Source organism: Crocodylus siamensis, chromosome 2 (genome assembly GCF_052110815.1).
Source record: "Crocodylus siamensis isolate JL-2025a chromosome 2, ASM5211081v1, whole genome shotgun sequence".
Taxonomy (NCBI): domain Eukaryota; kingdom Metazoa; phylum Chordata; order Crocodylia; family Crocodylidae; genus Crocodylus; species Crocodylus siamensis.
The window spans coordinates 255,004,353-255,020,282 of record NC_143396.1 but is presented as its reverse complement, the minus strand read 5'-3'; the positions used below and the strand labels follow the sequence as shown (position 1 = coordinate 255,020,282).

Genomic DNA, 15,930 nt, shown 5'->3' with positions numbered 1-15,930 from the left:
CTCCACCTGTGCTTCCCCCTCTTTGCTCAAAATGCAGTTCTGGAGAACTAAATGCTGAGCCGTGGCATTCAGAAGAAGGGCGGGGTGTGCTTGGTTGCTGATAGCTGCTTGGAGGCTGCAGCCACCTGGGACTGGGAGCTGTATATACTTGTAAAGGAACCCAGAAGATACTTTGGGGCTCCTTCTATGTTCCAAAATGTGCCTTCATGAGGGTTTTCTGAAAAACAGCCTCTTTGCCTGCCTCAGGGTTTGTTTGTAAGCTCTGCAAGGAGCTGTGCCCACCACCTGCAAGCCCTAGGGCTTGGGTTGTGGCAGTGAGTATTGCTTACATGTACCCAGGGCCAGATCCTACTACCCCACTAGGCATCAAACTGGCACTTCAATGCCAAACTGTGATTCATTCCATCCTGAAAACAGTACTCCATCTCAGCCTTAAGAGTCCATCACCTAAAGCTGTGAGGGGGAGGACCTGGATCCATACACCTTTAAAAGCAATAGTTTTTCAGGAGATTGCTCAGAGTGGAATAGAATTGCACTTAGATGCCTACTGGGTGAAGTAAGTTCTCCTGCAACACTTCCTCACCTGACCTAGCCGTCCAGATGGCAGTCACACCCGGCAGAACGGCCTGTGCCTGTTGAAGCTAATTTGATCTGTGGTGGGAGTGACGTGTGTCCGGGGCGCTCATGATTCCTCTTGAAATGCCACAGTCTCTCCATCCCTCGGGGTTGTGAAATGTGGTGCTGGCCCTTTAAGGATCAGGGCTCTGGATTCACCTTTAGTGTATACAAGATTCCTTCAGGAGCATCTGGTAGCTAAGCGATCGCCATGACAACACCACTGTTAGGCTTGAATTGGCTGGGCCCCAAAATGGGTGTCACTTGCCACTGCGGAAGCTGCAGTGTAGGTTGAGGGAGTGTAGCGCGGAGGGACTGCGAGTGGCTCAGCAGCTTGGGCAGGTGCGCGATCCAGGCGGTGGCTGGGACTGTTCTGTAGCTGTGCTGCAGGTAGGTCGGGGTCCAGCTCCTGCTGCCGGTAGCACTTCAGCTGGGGCAGGCCTGGGACTGAACTTCTGACAGCAGGAAGCCTGCACCAGCTTCCAGTGGCTCTGCCCCACAACACTTCCTCACCTGACCATGCCCTACTTCCAGGGTCAGCACTGGGGCCAACAGGGCCACTTGGGGGAGTGAGGGGCTCAGGACCAAACTCACAGCCTATTGGCATTAGTACAAATGCAGATGAGGGCTCATATGAGAGCTATGGAGGCTGCTGTGGCTAGAGGGCACTTTGCCCCTGTTCATCACCCCTTACCAAGGGGAACTGTGAGTAAGAAAGCCCTGCCTGGCTGTATTCTCTCCATGTAGCCAGTGCAGTCTTCAGGACCAGCCTATGGTGCGCATGGTTGAAAACCAGCCCTTGTGAAGAGCATGGAAGTACCTTAGCTTGGTCTGCACTGCCCCACTATAGCCAACTGAGTAATGAGTAAGTAGCTTTGTTAATTCAGCAGAAGTCAGGGTAGATTTGCACTTTACAGACTAATTAAAACAAACGCCAGGGTATATAGTACAAGCTTCTGAGAGCTGAAGCTTGCTTCATCAGATGCTGGGAAAGGATGTGTAGAAATCAGAATATCAAACAAGTAATGTCAGACTCCAGCCCTCCCTAGTCAGAATGACGGATTAGCCTCGTGTTGGGTCAACTGGTGTAGTATGTAATCAGCTCTGCTTGTTACAGCACTTGTCTGCCTGGAAGAGGCTGTTTAACTCCATCTCAACTCTGGACCAGGTGAAATGGTGACTCTCCTGTATGAGCTTGGTCCTGGGACATACCACTGGGAGCTGAGTATACTCTGAACTAGCTCCAATTTTAGGACAGTGTCCTTTGTAGCTTTGTGATGCAACATTGCAGTCTCACTGCAGAACACTCTTGTGAGACCTGCATGTATGTCTTGTGATGTTGTGATTCCAGGCCACAAAGCTGTGGGGCTGTATTCGGATGTAGGAAAGCTGCTGAACTGCCTGTGCTGGAGCTGGTTATAGAGCAATCATGATAAATGCACAAGGAGGGATGAAAAATGTGCATTCCCTGGGGGGAGAAGAGGCTGGGAGTGTTAGCACAGTGTTAGCAAAACTGAAGTCAGTGGTAAGGTGAAAATATAGATGTGCAGATGGAAACCAAAGCCTCTTGCCTCAGCTTTGGTTTTCACATTACCAAGACCAGGAGGCACTCAAAATCTACCTGACCAAGTGCAGTGCAGCTTGCTGGCTGCTCCATTTTATGAGATTTAGCTGTGGGTAGGTAGAAGCTTCCAGCCTCTCCAACATGAAGGTGGAGCTCCATGGAAATAATAGTCTTGGCATCCACTGCCTTATCTTCATCTCAGACTGAACTGTGTGGTACACTATAGCAGGAGCTGGGGATTGACTGCAATGTCTAACAGGTGGATGCTGTGCTGCTCTTTTAACTGCCGCTTCTTGCTGAAGGTTCTTGTTCTGAGCTACGATGTCAGACGTTACAGTGAATCTGAAGTCCTTTCAACTTGAACATGTGGCAGGAGAAAGTGAGCAGCCCTTGCTGCTAAATTTGAGAAGCCGTTCTAAGGGGTTGGTGGTAAATGCATGTGCCCATGCTGTCTTCTTCTGCAAGCTACTCAACACCATCAGGTAAGCAGAAATGAGCATTCTTCCCTTGGTATTTATTAGTGCTGGTGAAAAGTGTTGGCTTGTCAGGCCTAGAGACTGAAAGCCTGTTTATTGCCAGAAAAAGGGTGCCCTAGGCAATAGTGAGGCAGAGTCTCCCCTTGCTGACAGATGTCAGCTGTCTTCTGGTGGAAACTCAGCTCTAGGGTTGAAAGAACAGCTCCTTACTGACCCCGTCAGTCTTCAGCACCTCAGCTAATTTGTCAGCAAGGTGCCAGACATCGCATGGCGCTAAACTTTGATCCAAGGCCCTGCCCATTAGAAATCACAGACCAAGATTGTCAAGCTGATTCAACACAGGCAAAGGCACAGCCATCAGAGGGCATTGATATATCTTGGGTATTGTCTGCCTGGGTCAGACAAAGGATTTTTATCCTAATTCTAATTTAATAAACTCTTCCCATTTCTCATCTGTACTCAATAAAGTATGGGTAACTATTCCTTTGAGAGATGACCTTTGCTCAAGTTTTTTTAGGCCTCTTTTGAGGTTAGACTAAGGACTTATGCTCTGTAACCAGCCAGAAAGTAAAGCTAGTTCAGAATATGGTGGGTAGGGTGCGATAACTCTGCAGTTCTGGGATCTGTTCCAGCTGCCTGTGGGCTTCTGGGTGGAATTGCCCAGTAAAGGCTTAAATGCCTAAGTGGTTTGGGCCACTTTACTGTAGATGCAATCAACAGGGAAAATTGAGCTTTAGCCTCCTTGATTAAGAAGAGGAGAGTGCTGCTGGCAGACCATCCTGTGCTAAGGCCACTTGGCTCTGGAAACCAGCTCAGTGCCCCGGAGTCCAGTTTAGTCATTGTCCTATAGACACTGTAAGACTTGTTTCCTTAATGGGCATTTGAAGAGGGCCCATGATAAGGTCTGGAAGCTGAATGGTGGAATTAAAAGGTGTGTGGGGCATGATTAAGAGGTGTCTACAAAGGCACCCCGGCAATAGATTAGGTTGTGAATGTGTATTAGATAGCAATCACTGTGAATGGTAAACAACGGAGAGATTCTGAGTTTGGGGTAACCACTGCTAGTTTGAGAACTAGGAATGAACAAATGGGACCAAGACCTTAAAACACAGAACAAGTCTAAACCCCTTTCAGGAATACTCTGGACAACAGTTTCTTTCTAAGAAGGACTGTGGTGCCAGGTTCTGAGGGTAATGGAGGTGTGTAGGTGTATGTTGGGTCGATGCCAACTCTTTGTGTATCCCTTCTCAGACAAGAATGGAGTGAGAAGTCTCCACAGCCTGCTGCCATAGAATCCATAGGTTGCAACAGCCTGAAGGTTGGGATTATCGGTGGAGGACACATTGGGAAACAGCTGGTCAGGGCACTGCTGGATCTGAGTGGCATCACGGCACAGAATATCCATATCTCCACCAGGAGGCCGGAGATTTTGTGTAAGAGCCAGTGCACCAGGGGGACTAGATTGGGAAAGGCAGCACTGTCTGTGTGACTGACGTACAATCTATGAATCTATGAATATACTAAGACCAGAAGGGATCTCAGAAGATCACTGAGCAGGAAACGCCCCACACCTATACTACACTCCCCAGTCTGCTCATTTCACTTGGTATTTCACCATTTCAGACTGGTGAATGTTTCATATTCTTTCAGGCCCAGCCTGCTCTTATTTGCACCATCCCAAGTAGAGATGGCTCCAAAATTGTTTCCATAGAAAACATTCACTTTTAGACAAAAAATATTAACTGTCAGGTTTTTTTTTCCTTAGGGGAAAGCAGATGACTCTGTTCTTTTAGCCCAAAGCCCTTCCCACAATTTTGATACAGTATATTTGACCAACCACATCCCACCCTGGCATTACTTCACTTTTCCTTTGAAAGTTGTTTCAGTATTAAGAAATATTCCTTGGTGAACATCAGTATTTTCCTTCTTCTGTAATTTCACTCCATCATGCCTTTGAGATCTCCTTAAAGCACCCTGAACCTCATCTCTCTCCAGCCTTCAAATGTGTATAGACAGTTATCCCCCTGCCCACTTTAGCCATCATTTGATTAAGCAGATTAATCACTTAATCTTTCCTCTTAATTCAGTCCCAACAGACTCTTAACCATTTTTATTGTTCTTTTATGAATTCTTCTCAGTAATTTTTCAAGTCATTCATCAGTGGTTGAAACCCCAACGTGTTAAACATTCACTGAATGGATGGAACAGCTCTCCGAGGCAACAGGAATGGTGACATTGAAAAATAACCAGCCTGGGACCCTCTCCTCAAACTTTCATTGCTGGGTCAGGCTGCCCCTCTCTTTATTCTGAAATGGTGAAATACCAAGTGAAAGGAGTGGACTGGGGAGTGTGGTACAGGTATAAAATGCATGCAAAATATCAGTTGTCATGTAAGTGTTATGTCAAACAAGATGAGCTGAAGATAATTCTTCTCTAGGGAGATGGCCAAGACACTGAAATCCTTTCTGTAGTTATCTCCAGAGGATATGACAAGAGGAGTCATTAAAGGACTTTTTATGGATCTTGAAAACCAAACAGACCCTGGGTTTTTTTGGTTTCGGGGGTTTTTTTTCCAGTTAAAGCTTTATATTAATATTCATGAAACAGTGCCATCCATTTGAATTTTCTGCATATTTCTTCTGGGCAGGGAGGTTTAATTTCCTTATAGCCTGAGTGCCCCACATCTTATGAAAATAATGTTAATGAACAGCTTTAATTAGTTGTGAAGGTCCCCGGGGGAAGGACTGTCCCAGTCTGAGGTGGGTGATTCACCTTCTCCCTAGGGCACACCTCACACCAGACTGCCCATCGGCAGAGCCTGGGGTCTAAGCTGGTGATTCCCTTGTCTATTTGCTTGTGTTTAGCAGAGCTCCAGCAGCTGGGAGTCGAATGCTTGTATGACAATGGCCAACTGGTGTCCTGGGCAGATGTTGTATTCCTTTGTTGCTTACCATCTCACTTGCTGCACGTCTGCTCAGGAATACGTGCTACACTCCGTGAACCCTGCCTTGTGTACAGCCTAGTCAGTGCTGTTCCTCTTCCCAGGTAATATTGATGTACCTCAGTTTGGCAAGCCAGGGAATTAAATCCCACAAGTTTTGTGTCACAGGCAAGCACAACGCAAGTTTTTTCTGTGGTGCTGCTGTCCAATGTATTTGGCCCAGAGTGGGGATGGTGGAGTTGCCAACTTTCACAATTTTATTGTAAGACTTTGTTGAGAGTCTTGTAATATTTGGTAGGTTCCCTAAAGGCCCACCTGCTGGCATCAGCTGAATTTGTGCATATTTCTGCTTATATTTTGAAGCAATTGTCTATCCCTCATAGCATAGAGAAGTTTGAAAATGTGAGCAGGTACCTTATGACTCAGAACCCAGAAGGCATTGAGTGTAGGCGTGTGTCTATGTCTATATAGGCATGTTAGATAGGCATATGCATGTTTTCCATATTTCAGAAAGCAGATAAGGGGATTCTGATCCAAGCATTGTTGACTATTTATGGTTGGCCATGCTAGCGAGGTTAGCTTAGTCTCTGGCCCTTTCAGTTTTTTACCTCTCTGCTGAGCTAGCTAACAAAGGACCAGCTGTGATGTGGCTCTTGAAACACATTTCCATTTAGAACAATGCTGAGAGTCCCTTGTTTTTACAGAGGGCACCGAACAGTCATCAGATGTGAAAAACATAGTGGGTAGGGTGAGATATCTAGGACTGGGCTGCGATCCCTAGGACTTCAGTCTCTAGGACTGGGCTGCATCTGAATTGGCAGCAATCTCAGTGCTAGCAGTGAGAAATTCCACATACCAGTTCTGATCTTCTAAGCCAGGGTGACCAACCTGTGGTATGGACCAACTTGTAGCACAGGCAGCTGGGGCATGGGGCACACAGCAGACTGGGGAAGGGACAGACAGCACAGTGGCAGAGCAGGGAGCAGAAAGCAGAGAAACAAAATGGCCAAGGAGCAGAAAGCAGAGCAGCAGACTGGGCAGGAGAAAGGGGCACTCAGGTGTGCAGCTACTTTGTAGCACACTTGCCAAAAAAGTTGGCCCCTACTGCCCTAATCAATCCAGTCCTCCTCTTGGTTTTTTTATTATACAAACATGAGTGTTTACCAAAGTAGGGGGACTACACATAGTTGCTTTTGATGCATTGTTCCCAAATAAATCCTTATGTAGAAATACCTACCCTGGCACCTTGTCATTTAACTTAAACAACCTTGAAAGTGTCAGCATAAGCACACATGTAGCTATTTGGGAACAGCTATTGTGCCTCCAATTCATACCTGATCTTAATCCACATTAACATTCAAGTTTACTGCCTGTGCCCAGATATGAATTCTGGGGAAGGAAGGAAGAAATTAAGTCTGTTGACGTTCAGACCGTGTTGTAAAGTCTGTATTTTTACTCTTGCTTACAGGAGATGAAAGGGCATGAGGATATTTAAATGCTGAGCTACATTCATGTTGTGAACATCTCTCTTCTCCTAGCTAGATGTTGGAATCCAGCAGTGGCTGGGTCCTTGTGATGCTGTACGTGAAGAGGATGGAAAGCACTTCGGGCTGAAAGGCGACTGTAGACATGCATATTCATTCTCGCTTTCCTCTCCCTTAGTGCAATCTTTCTGTTGCTGACTTTGCTTTCAGGCTGAAGCAACTCCTTTCCTACAGTGCCATTGTGAGGCCACAGTATCAGTGTGCAAGCCACAACTTTACAAATGAATGGAGGCCTAATGGGACAATCACAGCTGCTCTTCAAGACCCTGCTGTCGTGAAAGCAACCTGTCCTGGTAGCCCTAAGGGTATGTGACTTTCTTATAGTTTCATAGTTTCTAGGGTCGGAAGGGACTTGAGCAGATCATCTAGTCCAACCCCCTGCCATGGCAGGAAAGAATACTGGGGTCAAACGACCCCAGCAACATGAGCATCTAACCTCCTCTTAAACACCCCCAGGGTAGGAGCCTGCACCACTTCTCTTGGAAGCTGGTTCCAGACCCTAGCCACCCTGACTGTGAAGTAGCGCCTCCTGATATCTAACCTAAACCTACCCTCTGCCAGCTTGTGACCGTTATTCCTGGTCACTCCTGGCAGTGCTCGGGGAAACAGTGACTCCCCCAATACCTGCTGATCCCCCTTGACTAGTTTATAACAGGCCACAAGATCCCCCCTCAGCCTTCTCTTTTGGAGGCTGAACAGGTTCAGGTCCCGTAGCCTCTCCTCATAAGGCCTGCCCTGCTGTCCCCTGATCATGCGAGTGGCCCTCCTCTGGCCCCTCTCCATGTTGTCAACAACCCTCTTGAAATGTGGCGCCCAGAACTGGACGCAGGACTCCAGCTGCGGCCTGACCAATGCCGCATAGAGGGGGAGGATCACCTCCTTGGACCTGCTCAGGATGCATCTGTGGCTGCATGACAAGGTGCGGTTGGCCTTCCTAACTGCCTCTCCACACTGCCGGCCCATGTTCATCGTGGAGTTGGTGATGACCCCCAGATCCTTTTCCGCCTCCGTGCTGACAAGAGGGGAGTTCCCTAACCTGTAGGTGTGGTGCCGGTTGTTCCTCCCGAGGTGCATCACCTTGCACTTGTCTGTGTTGAAACCCATCCTATTCTCATCCGGCCACCCTTGTAACCTGTCTAGGTCTGATTGTAGCCTTTTGCATCCTTCCAATGTGCCCACATCCCCCCACATCTTAGTGTCATCAGCAAATCTGAACAGGGTGCTTTTTACACCCTTGTCCAAATCGCTGATGAAGATGTTGAACAGTGCGGGCCCGAGGACCGAGCCCTGTGGGACCCCACTGCCCACGTCCTTCCAGGTTGAGAAGGACCCATCCACCACCACCCTCTGGGTGCAGCCCTCCAGCTAGTTGGCGACCCATTTGACTGTGTGGGTGTCTACACCACAGCCCCCCAGTTTCTTAATGAGAACGGGATGAGAGACAGTGTCGAAAGCTTTCCAGAAGTCCAGGAAGACTATATCCACTGCTACCTCTGCATCTAATGATCTGGTGATCTGATCGTAAAAGGCCACCAGGTTGGTCTGACAGGACCTGCCACTGATGAACCCATGTTGGTTGCCCCTAAGCATGCAGTCCCCTGCTGGCCCCTCCTGGATGTGTGCCAGCATAATTTTCTCGAACAGCTTGCCTAGGATTGAGGTAAGACTAACTGGCCTGTAGTTTCCCGGGTCCTCTTTCCTGCCTTTTTTGAAGATGGGGACCACGTTGGCCCTCTTCCAGTCCTCCGGTACCTCACCAGAGCACCACAAGTGCTCATAAAGTTGTGCCAGGGGACTTGCAATGACCTCGGCCAGTTCCTTTAGAACTCTAGGGTGGAGATCATCCGGGCCGGCTGACTTGAATATGTCCAACCCCTCCAGAAGCTCCCTAACTAAATCCTCGCTAACCCATGGCCCAGGTGTGCCTCCCCCCCGAGGGGGGCCCAGCAGGGAAGTGGCTGTTCTGGTCCCTACTTAGGAAGACAGAGGCAAAGAAATCGTTAAACATGTTAGCTTTGCCGTCTGGTGTGACGACCAAGTTTCCCATCGTGTCCTGCAAGGGCCCCACATTACCCGGGACCTTCTTTTTACCCGCTATGTATTTAAAAAAGGACTTCTTATTATCCTTAATCTGGGAAGCTAGTCCCAGTTCCATCTCTGCCTTGGCCTTCCTGACTGCCCCCCTACATCCCCGAGCAACTACAGAATAGTCCTCCCTGGTGATGACCCCTTCTTTCCATTGGGTGTAAGCCTCCTTTTTAGCAAGGAGACATTCCCGGATGCTTTTGGTGAGCCACGGAGGCTTGTGTGCTCTCCTGCTCCCTTTGATCCTCGTTGGGATTACCTTCCTTTGGGCTTGGAGGATCGTCTCCTTAAGGAACGACCACTCTCCTTGGACACCTGGCTCCCCTCCCCTCCAGGACCTCAGCGCTTCTCCAACTATCCTCCTTAGCTCATTGAAGTCTGCCCTCCTAAAATCTAGGGCCGCTGCCTTACTGCAGGCCTTTGCCACCTTGCGCTGGATGGTGAATTCCAGCAGGCGATGATCGCTGTCGCCCAGGTGGTCGAGCACCCGCAGCCCCCTCACCAGGTCATCACCCGTGGCCAGCACTAGGTCCAACAAGGCATTGCCCCTGGTGGGGCTGTGCACTCTGCACTCTGGCCAAGAACCTACGTGAGCGGTCAGACCTGGCTGACTGCTCTTCCCAGCACATGTCTGGGAAATTCAGGGCCCCCATGACTACCACATCCTTAGCCTTCACTACCTCTGTGAGCTGACCCAAGAATTCCTGGTCAAGCTCTTCTCCCTGGTTGGGAGGTCTGTAGTAGACTCCCACCGTTAAGTCCCTTTCCCCTCGACTGCCTTGTACTCTAACCCAAAGCATTTCAGAGTGCCCCTCCCCTGACTCCTTGCTAATTAACGAGGATGTATGTGTATTCCTCCTTAATATAGAGTGCCATGCCCCCACCTCTCTTTCCTATCCTGTCCCTCCTGTACAGCCTATAGCCCTTGACATTCACCGCCCAATCATGCGTTGCGTCCCACCACGTTTCCGTAATCCCCACTATGTCCGGGCTGGTGTCAGCCAGCAGGAGGGTGAGTTCCTCCTACTTGTTGCCCATACTACGAGCGTTTGTGTAGAGGCATCTGAGGCCTCCTGTGGGTGTGTGTACTGACCCCCTAGTCCCAGCGTTACCCTGGCCCCTATCACTTATCTGTTTGTTCGCTTTGCTTGTTGGGCTGGGCTGGGCTGTAGTTGTGGGTGCTGTTTGGTCTGGCAGTCTGATGTTTTCTCCGCCCTCATCTTCCCCTTCCCCCAACGAGCCTAGTTTAAAGCCCGCTGGAGGAGGTCTGCCAACCTAGAAGAAAACTCACGCTTACCTTTAGGTTAGCTTACCTTTCTTCCCTTTCTAGTCATTTTCCTGTGGTGCTGGAAGCAGTCTCGTTGCCTGAAACTAAAGGTACTCTGATTCTGTCCTACCCCAGTACAATTCAGCAACAAGATTATGTATAGAGTAACAGCTGTATGCCTTCTGTGCTATCTGAGTAGTACTGAGTAACTGTTTAGAAATGCAAAGTGTGAAAGCAGAACCTCCTAATAATAAAAGTGTGGAAAGCCTTGTCACTAGCTATTTTAAGTCAGACTGGACAAAGCACTGAATTAAGGTAAGTGGGGAACAGTCAGGCATTGCAAATGGATGCATTAAGTGACCCCATCTCTAGTATCTCTTAGAGAGCTTGGTGCTCTAGGCCATATGGTTACAATCAGGACCATTACTGGAGAGAAGGCCTCTCCATGTGTGCTATGCACATTGTGTGCCTTTTCTAACTCTTTTTGGAGTTGTAATTTTCTTTGGTGAGCTAGCAGTAACTTCAGGATGCAGAGATAGTAAAGCCACAAGCTGTGGATAAGAGGCCTTCCTTCTATGCATATATAAGGTTTAGGTCAAACTTTCTGGACACAAGGCACTTGTCATTGGACTTGAGGCACCTTCATGTTTGTGAATTGAGTGGCATCCAATTTCAGAAGGAAATTATATATGATAGTGCTTACTCCTGCAGAGGGACCAGGCAGTGTAGAAGTGGGGAATTGGTTAAGCAGGAACAAGCCTGAGTCTTCACTTTTATCTGCTTATCTCCTCACACCTCACTTATTTCTTTACATTTTGTGGCACCATTCAAAGTATCTGCAGGCACAGCAGCCTGGTTGAGAATCACTGGTCCAAGTCCTTACTAGCTCTTTCCTTCTCCCTTCCTGCACAAGTCAATTCTTGCATGTCTGCCATGATTAAATTTCAATGTGGGAATTGTCTTCTGCTACCCTAGTTTCTTCCATGGTTTTACTTGTTTAACTTCCTGTCCTAAATAGTACTGTTGGCCACTGTTAAACCATCCTGTTCCAATTCAGTTATACACGCACTGCTGAACGTGGCTACATAGTAGCTTTATATTCAGTGGAGTCTTGTAGCTGAAATAAGCTAGAGCAGTGGTCTCCAAACTTTTTTGATTGTGCACCCCTATCATTAAAAATTTTTGAGCATGCACCCCCAATATATGTGTATTTATTTATTTGACATATGGACCGAGTGAGGGCACCAGTGTCAATCCATATATTAAATATTAGTAAAGCTCAATTTCTTTCTTATTTTTTTAGATAAAAAATAAACATAAATAGGAGTTCTAATATTCTCTTCCTGCACCCCCTGGGGTGCATGCACCCCACTTTGGAGACCACTGAGCTAGAGGATTCTTATTGCCCTTATCACTACTTATTACTTTATTACTGGTCCGTACCAGATTTGAGTATTCTAATATTATAAAAGCCTTGGTCTGTCTGTAACACTTTATTTGTGCTCTGACTGGCTGCCTCAGGGGTGATAGCCCCAGCCCTGGCCCTGGCCTGAAGCAGCAGAGGGGAGCCAGGGAACGGCCCAGGCCTCTGTCCCCCTCCCCCCATTGTTGTCGACGGGCAATTGGCTAGTCTCCTCATAAGAATATAAGAATTGCTATTTAGTGGGTCTGATTACAGGTCCATCTAGCCCAGCATCCTGTGTTGCACAGCAGCAGACAGTGGATGTTGAAAGGGAGAGGGAACCGGATATGGCCAGGGTTTTTTCCATGGTTCCTCTCTTACTTGCAGCCTCCAGCATTCAAGGTCTAGGAAGTTCTGATTCAGAGGCTGTATCCCTAACTCCTGTTCTCAATAGCTACTGATGCCCCTTTCCTCCAAGAATTTGTTCAATCCCTTTTTGCCCAAACCCTCATCTATGTCTGACCTTTGTAAATAAGCCCACTGTAGTTGCTGGGGCTTTTCCTGGTACTGAACAGGAGACAAGGGTAAAAGCTCTATTTCCTTCACATTTGCATATACAATTGTAAATGTAATTTGTTCTCTGGTATATTGTGCAGGGAAAGTCACTGTCAGTGCTAAGTGGTTGGAAGCTGTTTTCTATGCAGCCCTGAACAGTTGCAAGTGGCAGCACCTGTCCCACCAGGAGACACTGAAGTTACTCAATAATGTATGCTTTTCTGAGCCCTGCCATGTCTGTGTGGATCAAGAGACTTGCCCCTTGTTTGTGTGTGGGAGCTTTGTCAACCAAACCTATGCTGCCTCCCTGACTCAACAAGAGTAAGTAAGGTGTCAAAATTCAAACATGGCTGGATGGTCTCTGAGTGTCTGTCATATCCCCTGGTTTGAAAGGAGGGCTCTTCTGATGTCATAAGAAAAACACTGTATGGTGTATATGACTCTAGTGTCAAGCATCAGTGAAAGGTTCAGCTTTAAAATCTGACCCAAATTCCAGTGTCTCTTGAAGAGATTTGACTCCCAAATGCCTTATTATGAAAATAATGGGAGCTGCTATTGAAAATGTTGCCCACCCTGTCAAGACATAGACATCAACCAACAACTCAGCATATGGCAGCTGTCAGAGTCCAAATGCATGCCATGAATATCCTGGTATCTCATCCTGAGCCCCTCCTATTCTTATCAGAATGAACAGCTCTTTTAGATATAAGAATCTGATACATGCAGGGGCACAGGACTTGTGGCACTGGCGCAGTCTAGTTAAATAAGAGCAGGACACGTAAAAAATGAGACCAGGCCAGATCAGCAGTCCCTGTAGTCCAGTCTCCTGTCTCTGAAGACTCCAGCTGTAGCCTCAGAGAATCCATCTACCAGACTAGGAAGGCGATGCTGGTTGGAGAGAATCCAGAGTGTATTTAGGGAGCCATTTGGACACCATCCAGTAAAACTCTTCTCGAAGGTGTGCCTGGACAAGGAAAAGGAAGACAGCTGTGGAGCTCAAGGAGAGTTTTACTGGGAGGTGTCCAAATGGCTCCCTAAATGCATTCAAAGGGCAGTGGGTGCCAACCAGAGTTCTCTGCTTGGTGTCCTCTCTACACACCCTAGCTATTGACTTATAGCCCATACTCCTATTCTTGTTTTCTCATTTGTTTTTGTCCCATGATATAAGTTCTGTGCTTAGTGGCCTTCCTCTAGCCATTTCAGGTGGGGCTTTTAGCTCCTACCAGGTCTAGGCCCATTGTCCCAGAACAAACTAGGTCTGTCTCTGACAGTGGCCAGCAGTAAGAAACCTCATAGAGCAGGAGTGGGCAAAATGTGGCCTGGGGGCTAGATGCAAGCTGCCAGGCCATTCTATCCGGCCCACGGGCCCCCTAAAAAAAATTTAGAAAATTAATATTTATCTGCCCCAGCTGTCTATCATGTGGTCCTCGTTGGCTTGCCAAAACTCAGTAAGCAGCCCTCTCCCCAAAATAATTGCCTGCCCCTGTCATAGAGACTAATTTGCCTATAGGGGATTTTTCTTCCTTACCTCTTAGTGTGCTTGGCTTCTGTACTGACCCAGGAAGGATAATATCCTTTATAAAAATCTGTATGTGTAATATAACTGCATCAGTTCTCATTATCTACCTGACTATTCAGTCCTAGTTTGAATCCTACTATGCTCTTGGCCTAGAGTTTATCTGGTAGCAGTGAGCTAATTACTTATCATGTTAAAAAAATCCTTTTCTCATTCTGAAATGTGGAGCCTTTCAATGTCCTTGAACATCACATTGTTCTTGTACAAAAGGGAGGAGTGCCTGACTTGCCTTATTTATACCATTTATCATGGAACAGACTTCCTGTTCTTTCCCCTCTTATTTTATAGCAGGATGTCTCAGTAGGAGCCTGAAGGAGGAAGTAATTCCTCCCTGCATCACCACTCTTATCTAGACAAGCCAACACCACCACAAAGCTATTGTTGGTTTTGGATGAAAGGATGAACTTCCTTTATCATTCCTAAGCAACCAGACTCCAGTGAAGAGCTTAAAGGGCCCCTTTGCTGTAGATTTCCTCTATTATTTAGAACCTTTCCCTTCTCTGACTTTTAAAACGAAGTTCATCCCAGATTGATTCATAGAAGGGGATATGGAGCTCCTTTTGTTAACAAATATTAGTGCCTTATAACCCACAGGCAGTGCCCTAAAGAAGGACAGCTGTCTCACTGTCTATTTAGGTTTCAACCTTTTGTGTGTAGGTAGACCAGAAGTTCCATGTTTGCACCAATTCTCCTTAAAAAAAAAAAAAGGAATTAAATTTAATACGGATGGAAGTTACCAATGTAAGAGACACTGATTCTGTGGAATGCTGGGTTTATTACCCAGAGAAAAGCACATTGCCTGGATTGTACTCTGCTGGGATCATCTTCGGGAATGGCAAGGAGTACAGTCTTCAGGGCTTTCCCAACGGCAGCCCCCTCTGCTTGGACCACCACAAAGGAGTCTAACATGTGGGGTGCTTTTTCTTATGGTAGTATCTGTCTGGTAAAAAGCAGCTTTTGGTCACCACAGATGAAAGATTGTTTGGAACTGTTTACTAGCAATTAAAATATCTAAAACTCATCATTGGTTCCTAAGCCATCCAGTTCCTGCTAATTCTGTTTTCTGTATAATTGTTATATTAACCATATTACTGAACCTTCCAGATTCCCTAGCCAGGATCAGGATCCCACTGGATTAAGTAAAGCACAAAAAAAGCTGGTTCTTACAAGATCCAAGGCAGTGGCATCCTTGCTGTGGGACCTGTATGATGAATATGCTTGCCTATGGTACACTGTTTCATGTTGTAAGCCCATTAGCTCCCATTCATGCAAAATCTTCTCATTTGAACTGGTAGTGTCCAAAGACCCCAACTTCCTGAATCTGGTTGCTTTTGTCAAAGGGCTAAGAAAAAGGGCATAGCTAAAAGAATGTTTATTTGTTAAATCATACCTCTGGGTGCTGACAGTGGTGATAGTTGCTGATATATAAATAATAAAGCCTGTTTTCTTTTCCCAGCACCTTTCCCTGGTTTGACCTGACAACTGTACAACTGAAGGAGACTCCCTTTGGCCAGCTCCTAGCAAGGAGCGTGTGTCTCCAGAACCACCTTGCCCAGCTATATCATGCCTCATTTGAAGCCCACACTGACAGCGAGATGTCTCTTTGTCCTTCCACAGCAGAACCCAGTATGGTGACCTGTCATGAATCAATGTCCATTATGACCGCTTTGGATGTGACTGGTACAGAAAGCCTGGAGGAAGTTCCTCACACTGATTTTGACCCTTCGTAAAGTAGAACCAACCTCTACGGATGGGGCTGCTTTGTTAAATGTTTTACTACAGAGAATTGTTATGGAGATTAATACCCTTTTCTTATCATTTGCCACTGCAGAAATCCATCCCATTTTTGCATGTGCTAGAGGAACCATAGTGCGGATTCTGCAGAAAGAATAAAACTGGTATAGC

At 47.0% G+C, this 15,930-nt stretch overlaps 1 protein-coding gene across 2 annotated transcripts; it reads left to right on the top strand.

Moving 5' to 3' along the window:
* Nucleotides 1-534: 534 nt before the first annotated feature.
* On the top strand, nt 535-15,930 carry NOXRED1 (NADP dependent oxidoreductase domain containing 1). 2 transcript variants are annotated; one of them, XM_090034989.1, is made up of 7 exons: nt 535-1,005; nt 2,482-2,661; nt 3,907-4,088; nt 5,520-5,700; nt 7,291-7,445; nt 12,551-12,770; nt 15,482-15,930. In XM_090034989.1, exons 2-7 carry the CDS (start codon nt 2,501-2,503, stop codon nt 15,753-15,755), a joined length of 1,173 nt encoding a protein of 390 aa, XP_089891115.1. In that variant the 5' UTR covers nt 535-1,005; nt 2,482-2,500; the 3' UTR covers nt 15,756-15,930. The 2 variants fall into 2 exon arrangements, with proteins under 2 accessions (XP_089891115.1, XP_089891114.1); XM_090034988.1 differs by lacking the exon at nt 535-1,005 and having other exon boundaries at nt 1,738-2,661.

What these genes read in the sequence shown, in the direction of transcription:
- NOXRED1 (XM_090034989.1), top strand. Translation starts at nt 2,501, where the DNA reads ATGTCAGACGTTACAGTGAATCTGAAGTCCTTTCAACTTGAACATGTG. An exon ending in AGTGCTGTTCCTCTTCCCAG is followed by an intron (nt 5,701 to 7,290) that starts GTAATATTGATG and finishes CTTTGCTTTCAG; the next exon opens with GCTGAAGCAACTCCTTTCCT. An exon ending in CTGTCCTGGTAGCCCTAAGG is followed by an intron (nt 7,446 to 12,550) that starts GTATGTGACTTT and finishes TATATTGTGCAG; the next exon opens with GGAAAGTCACTGTCAGTGCT.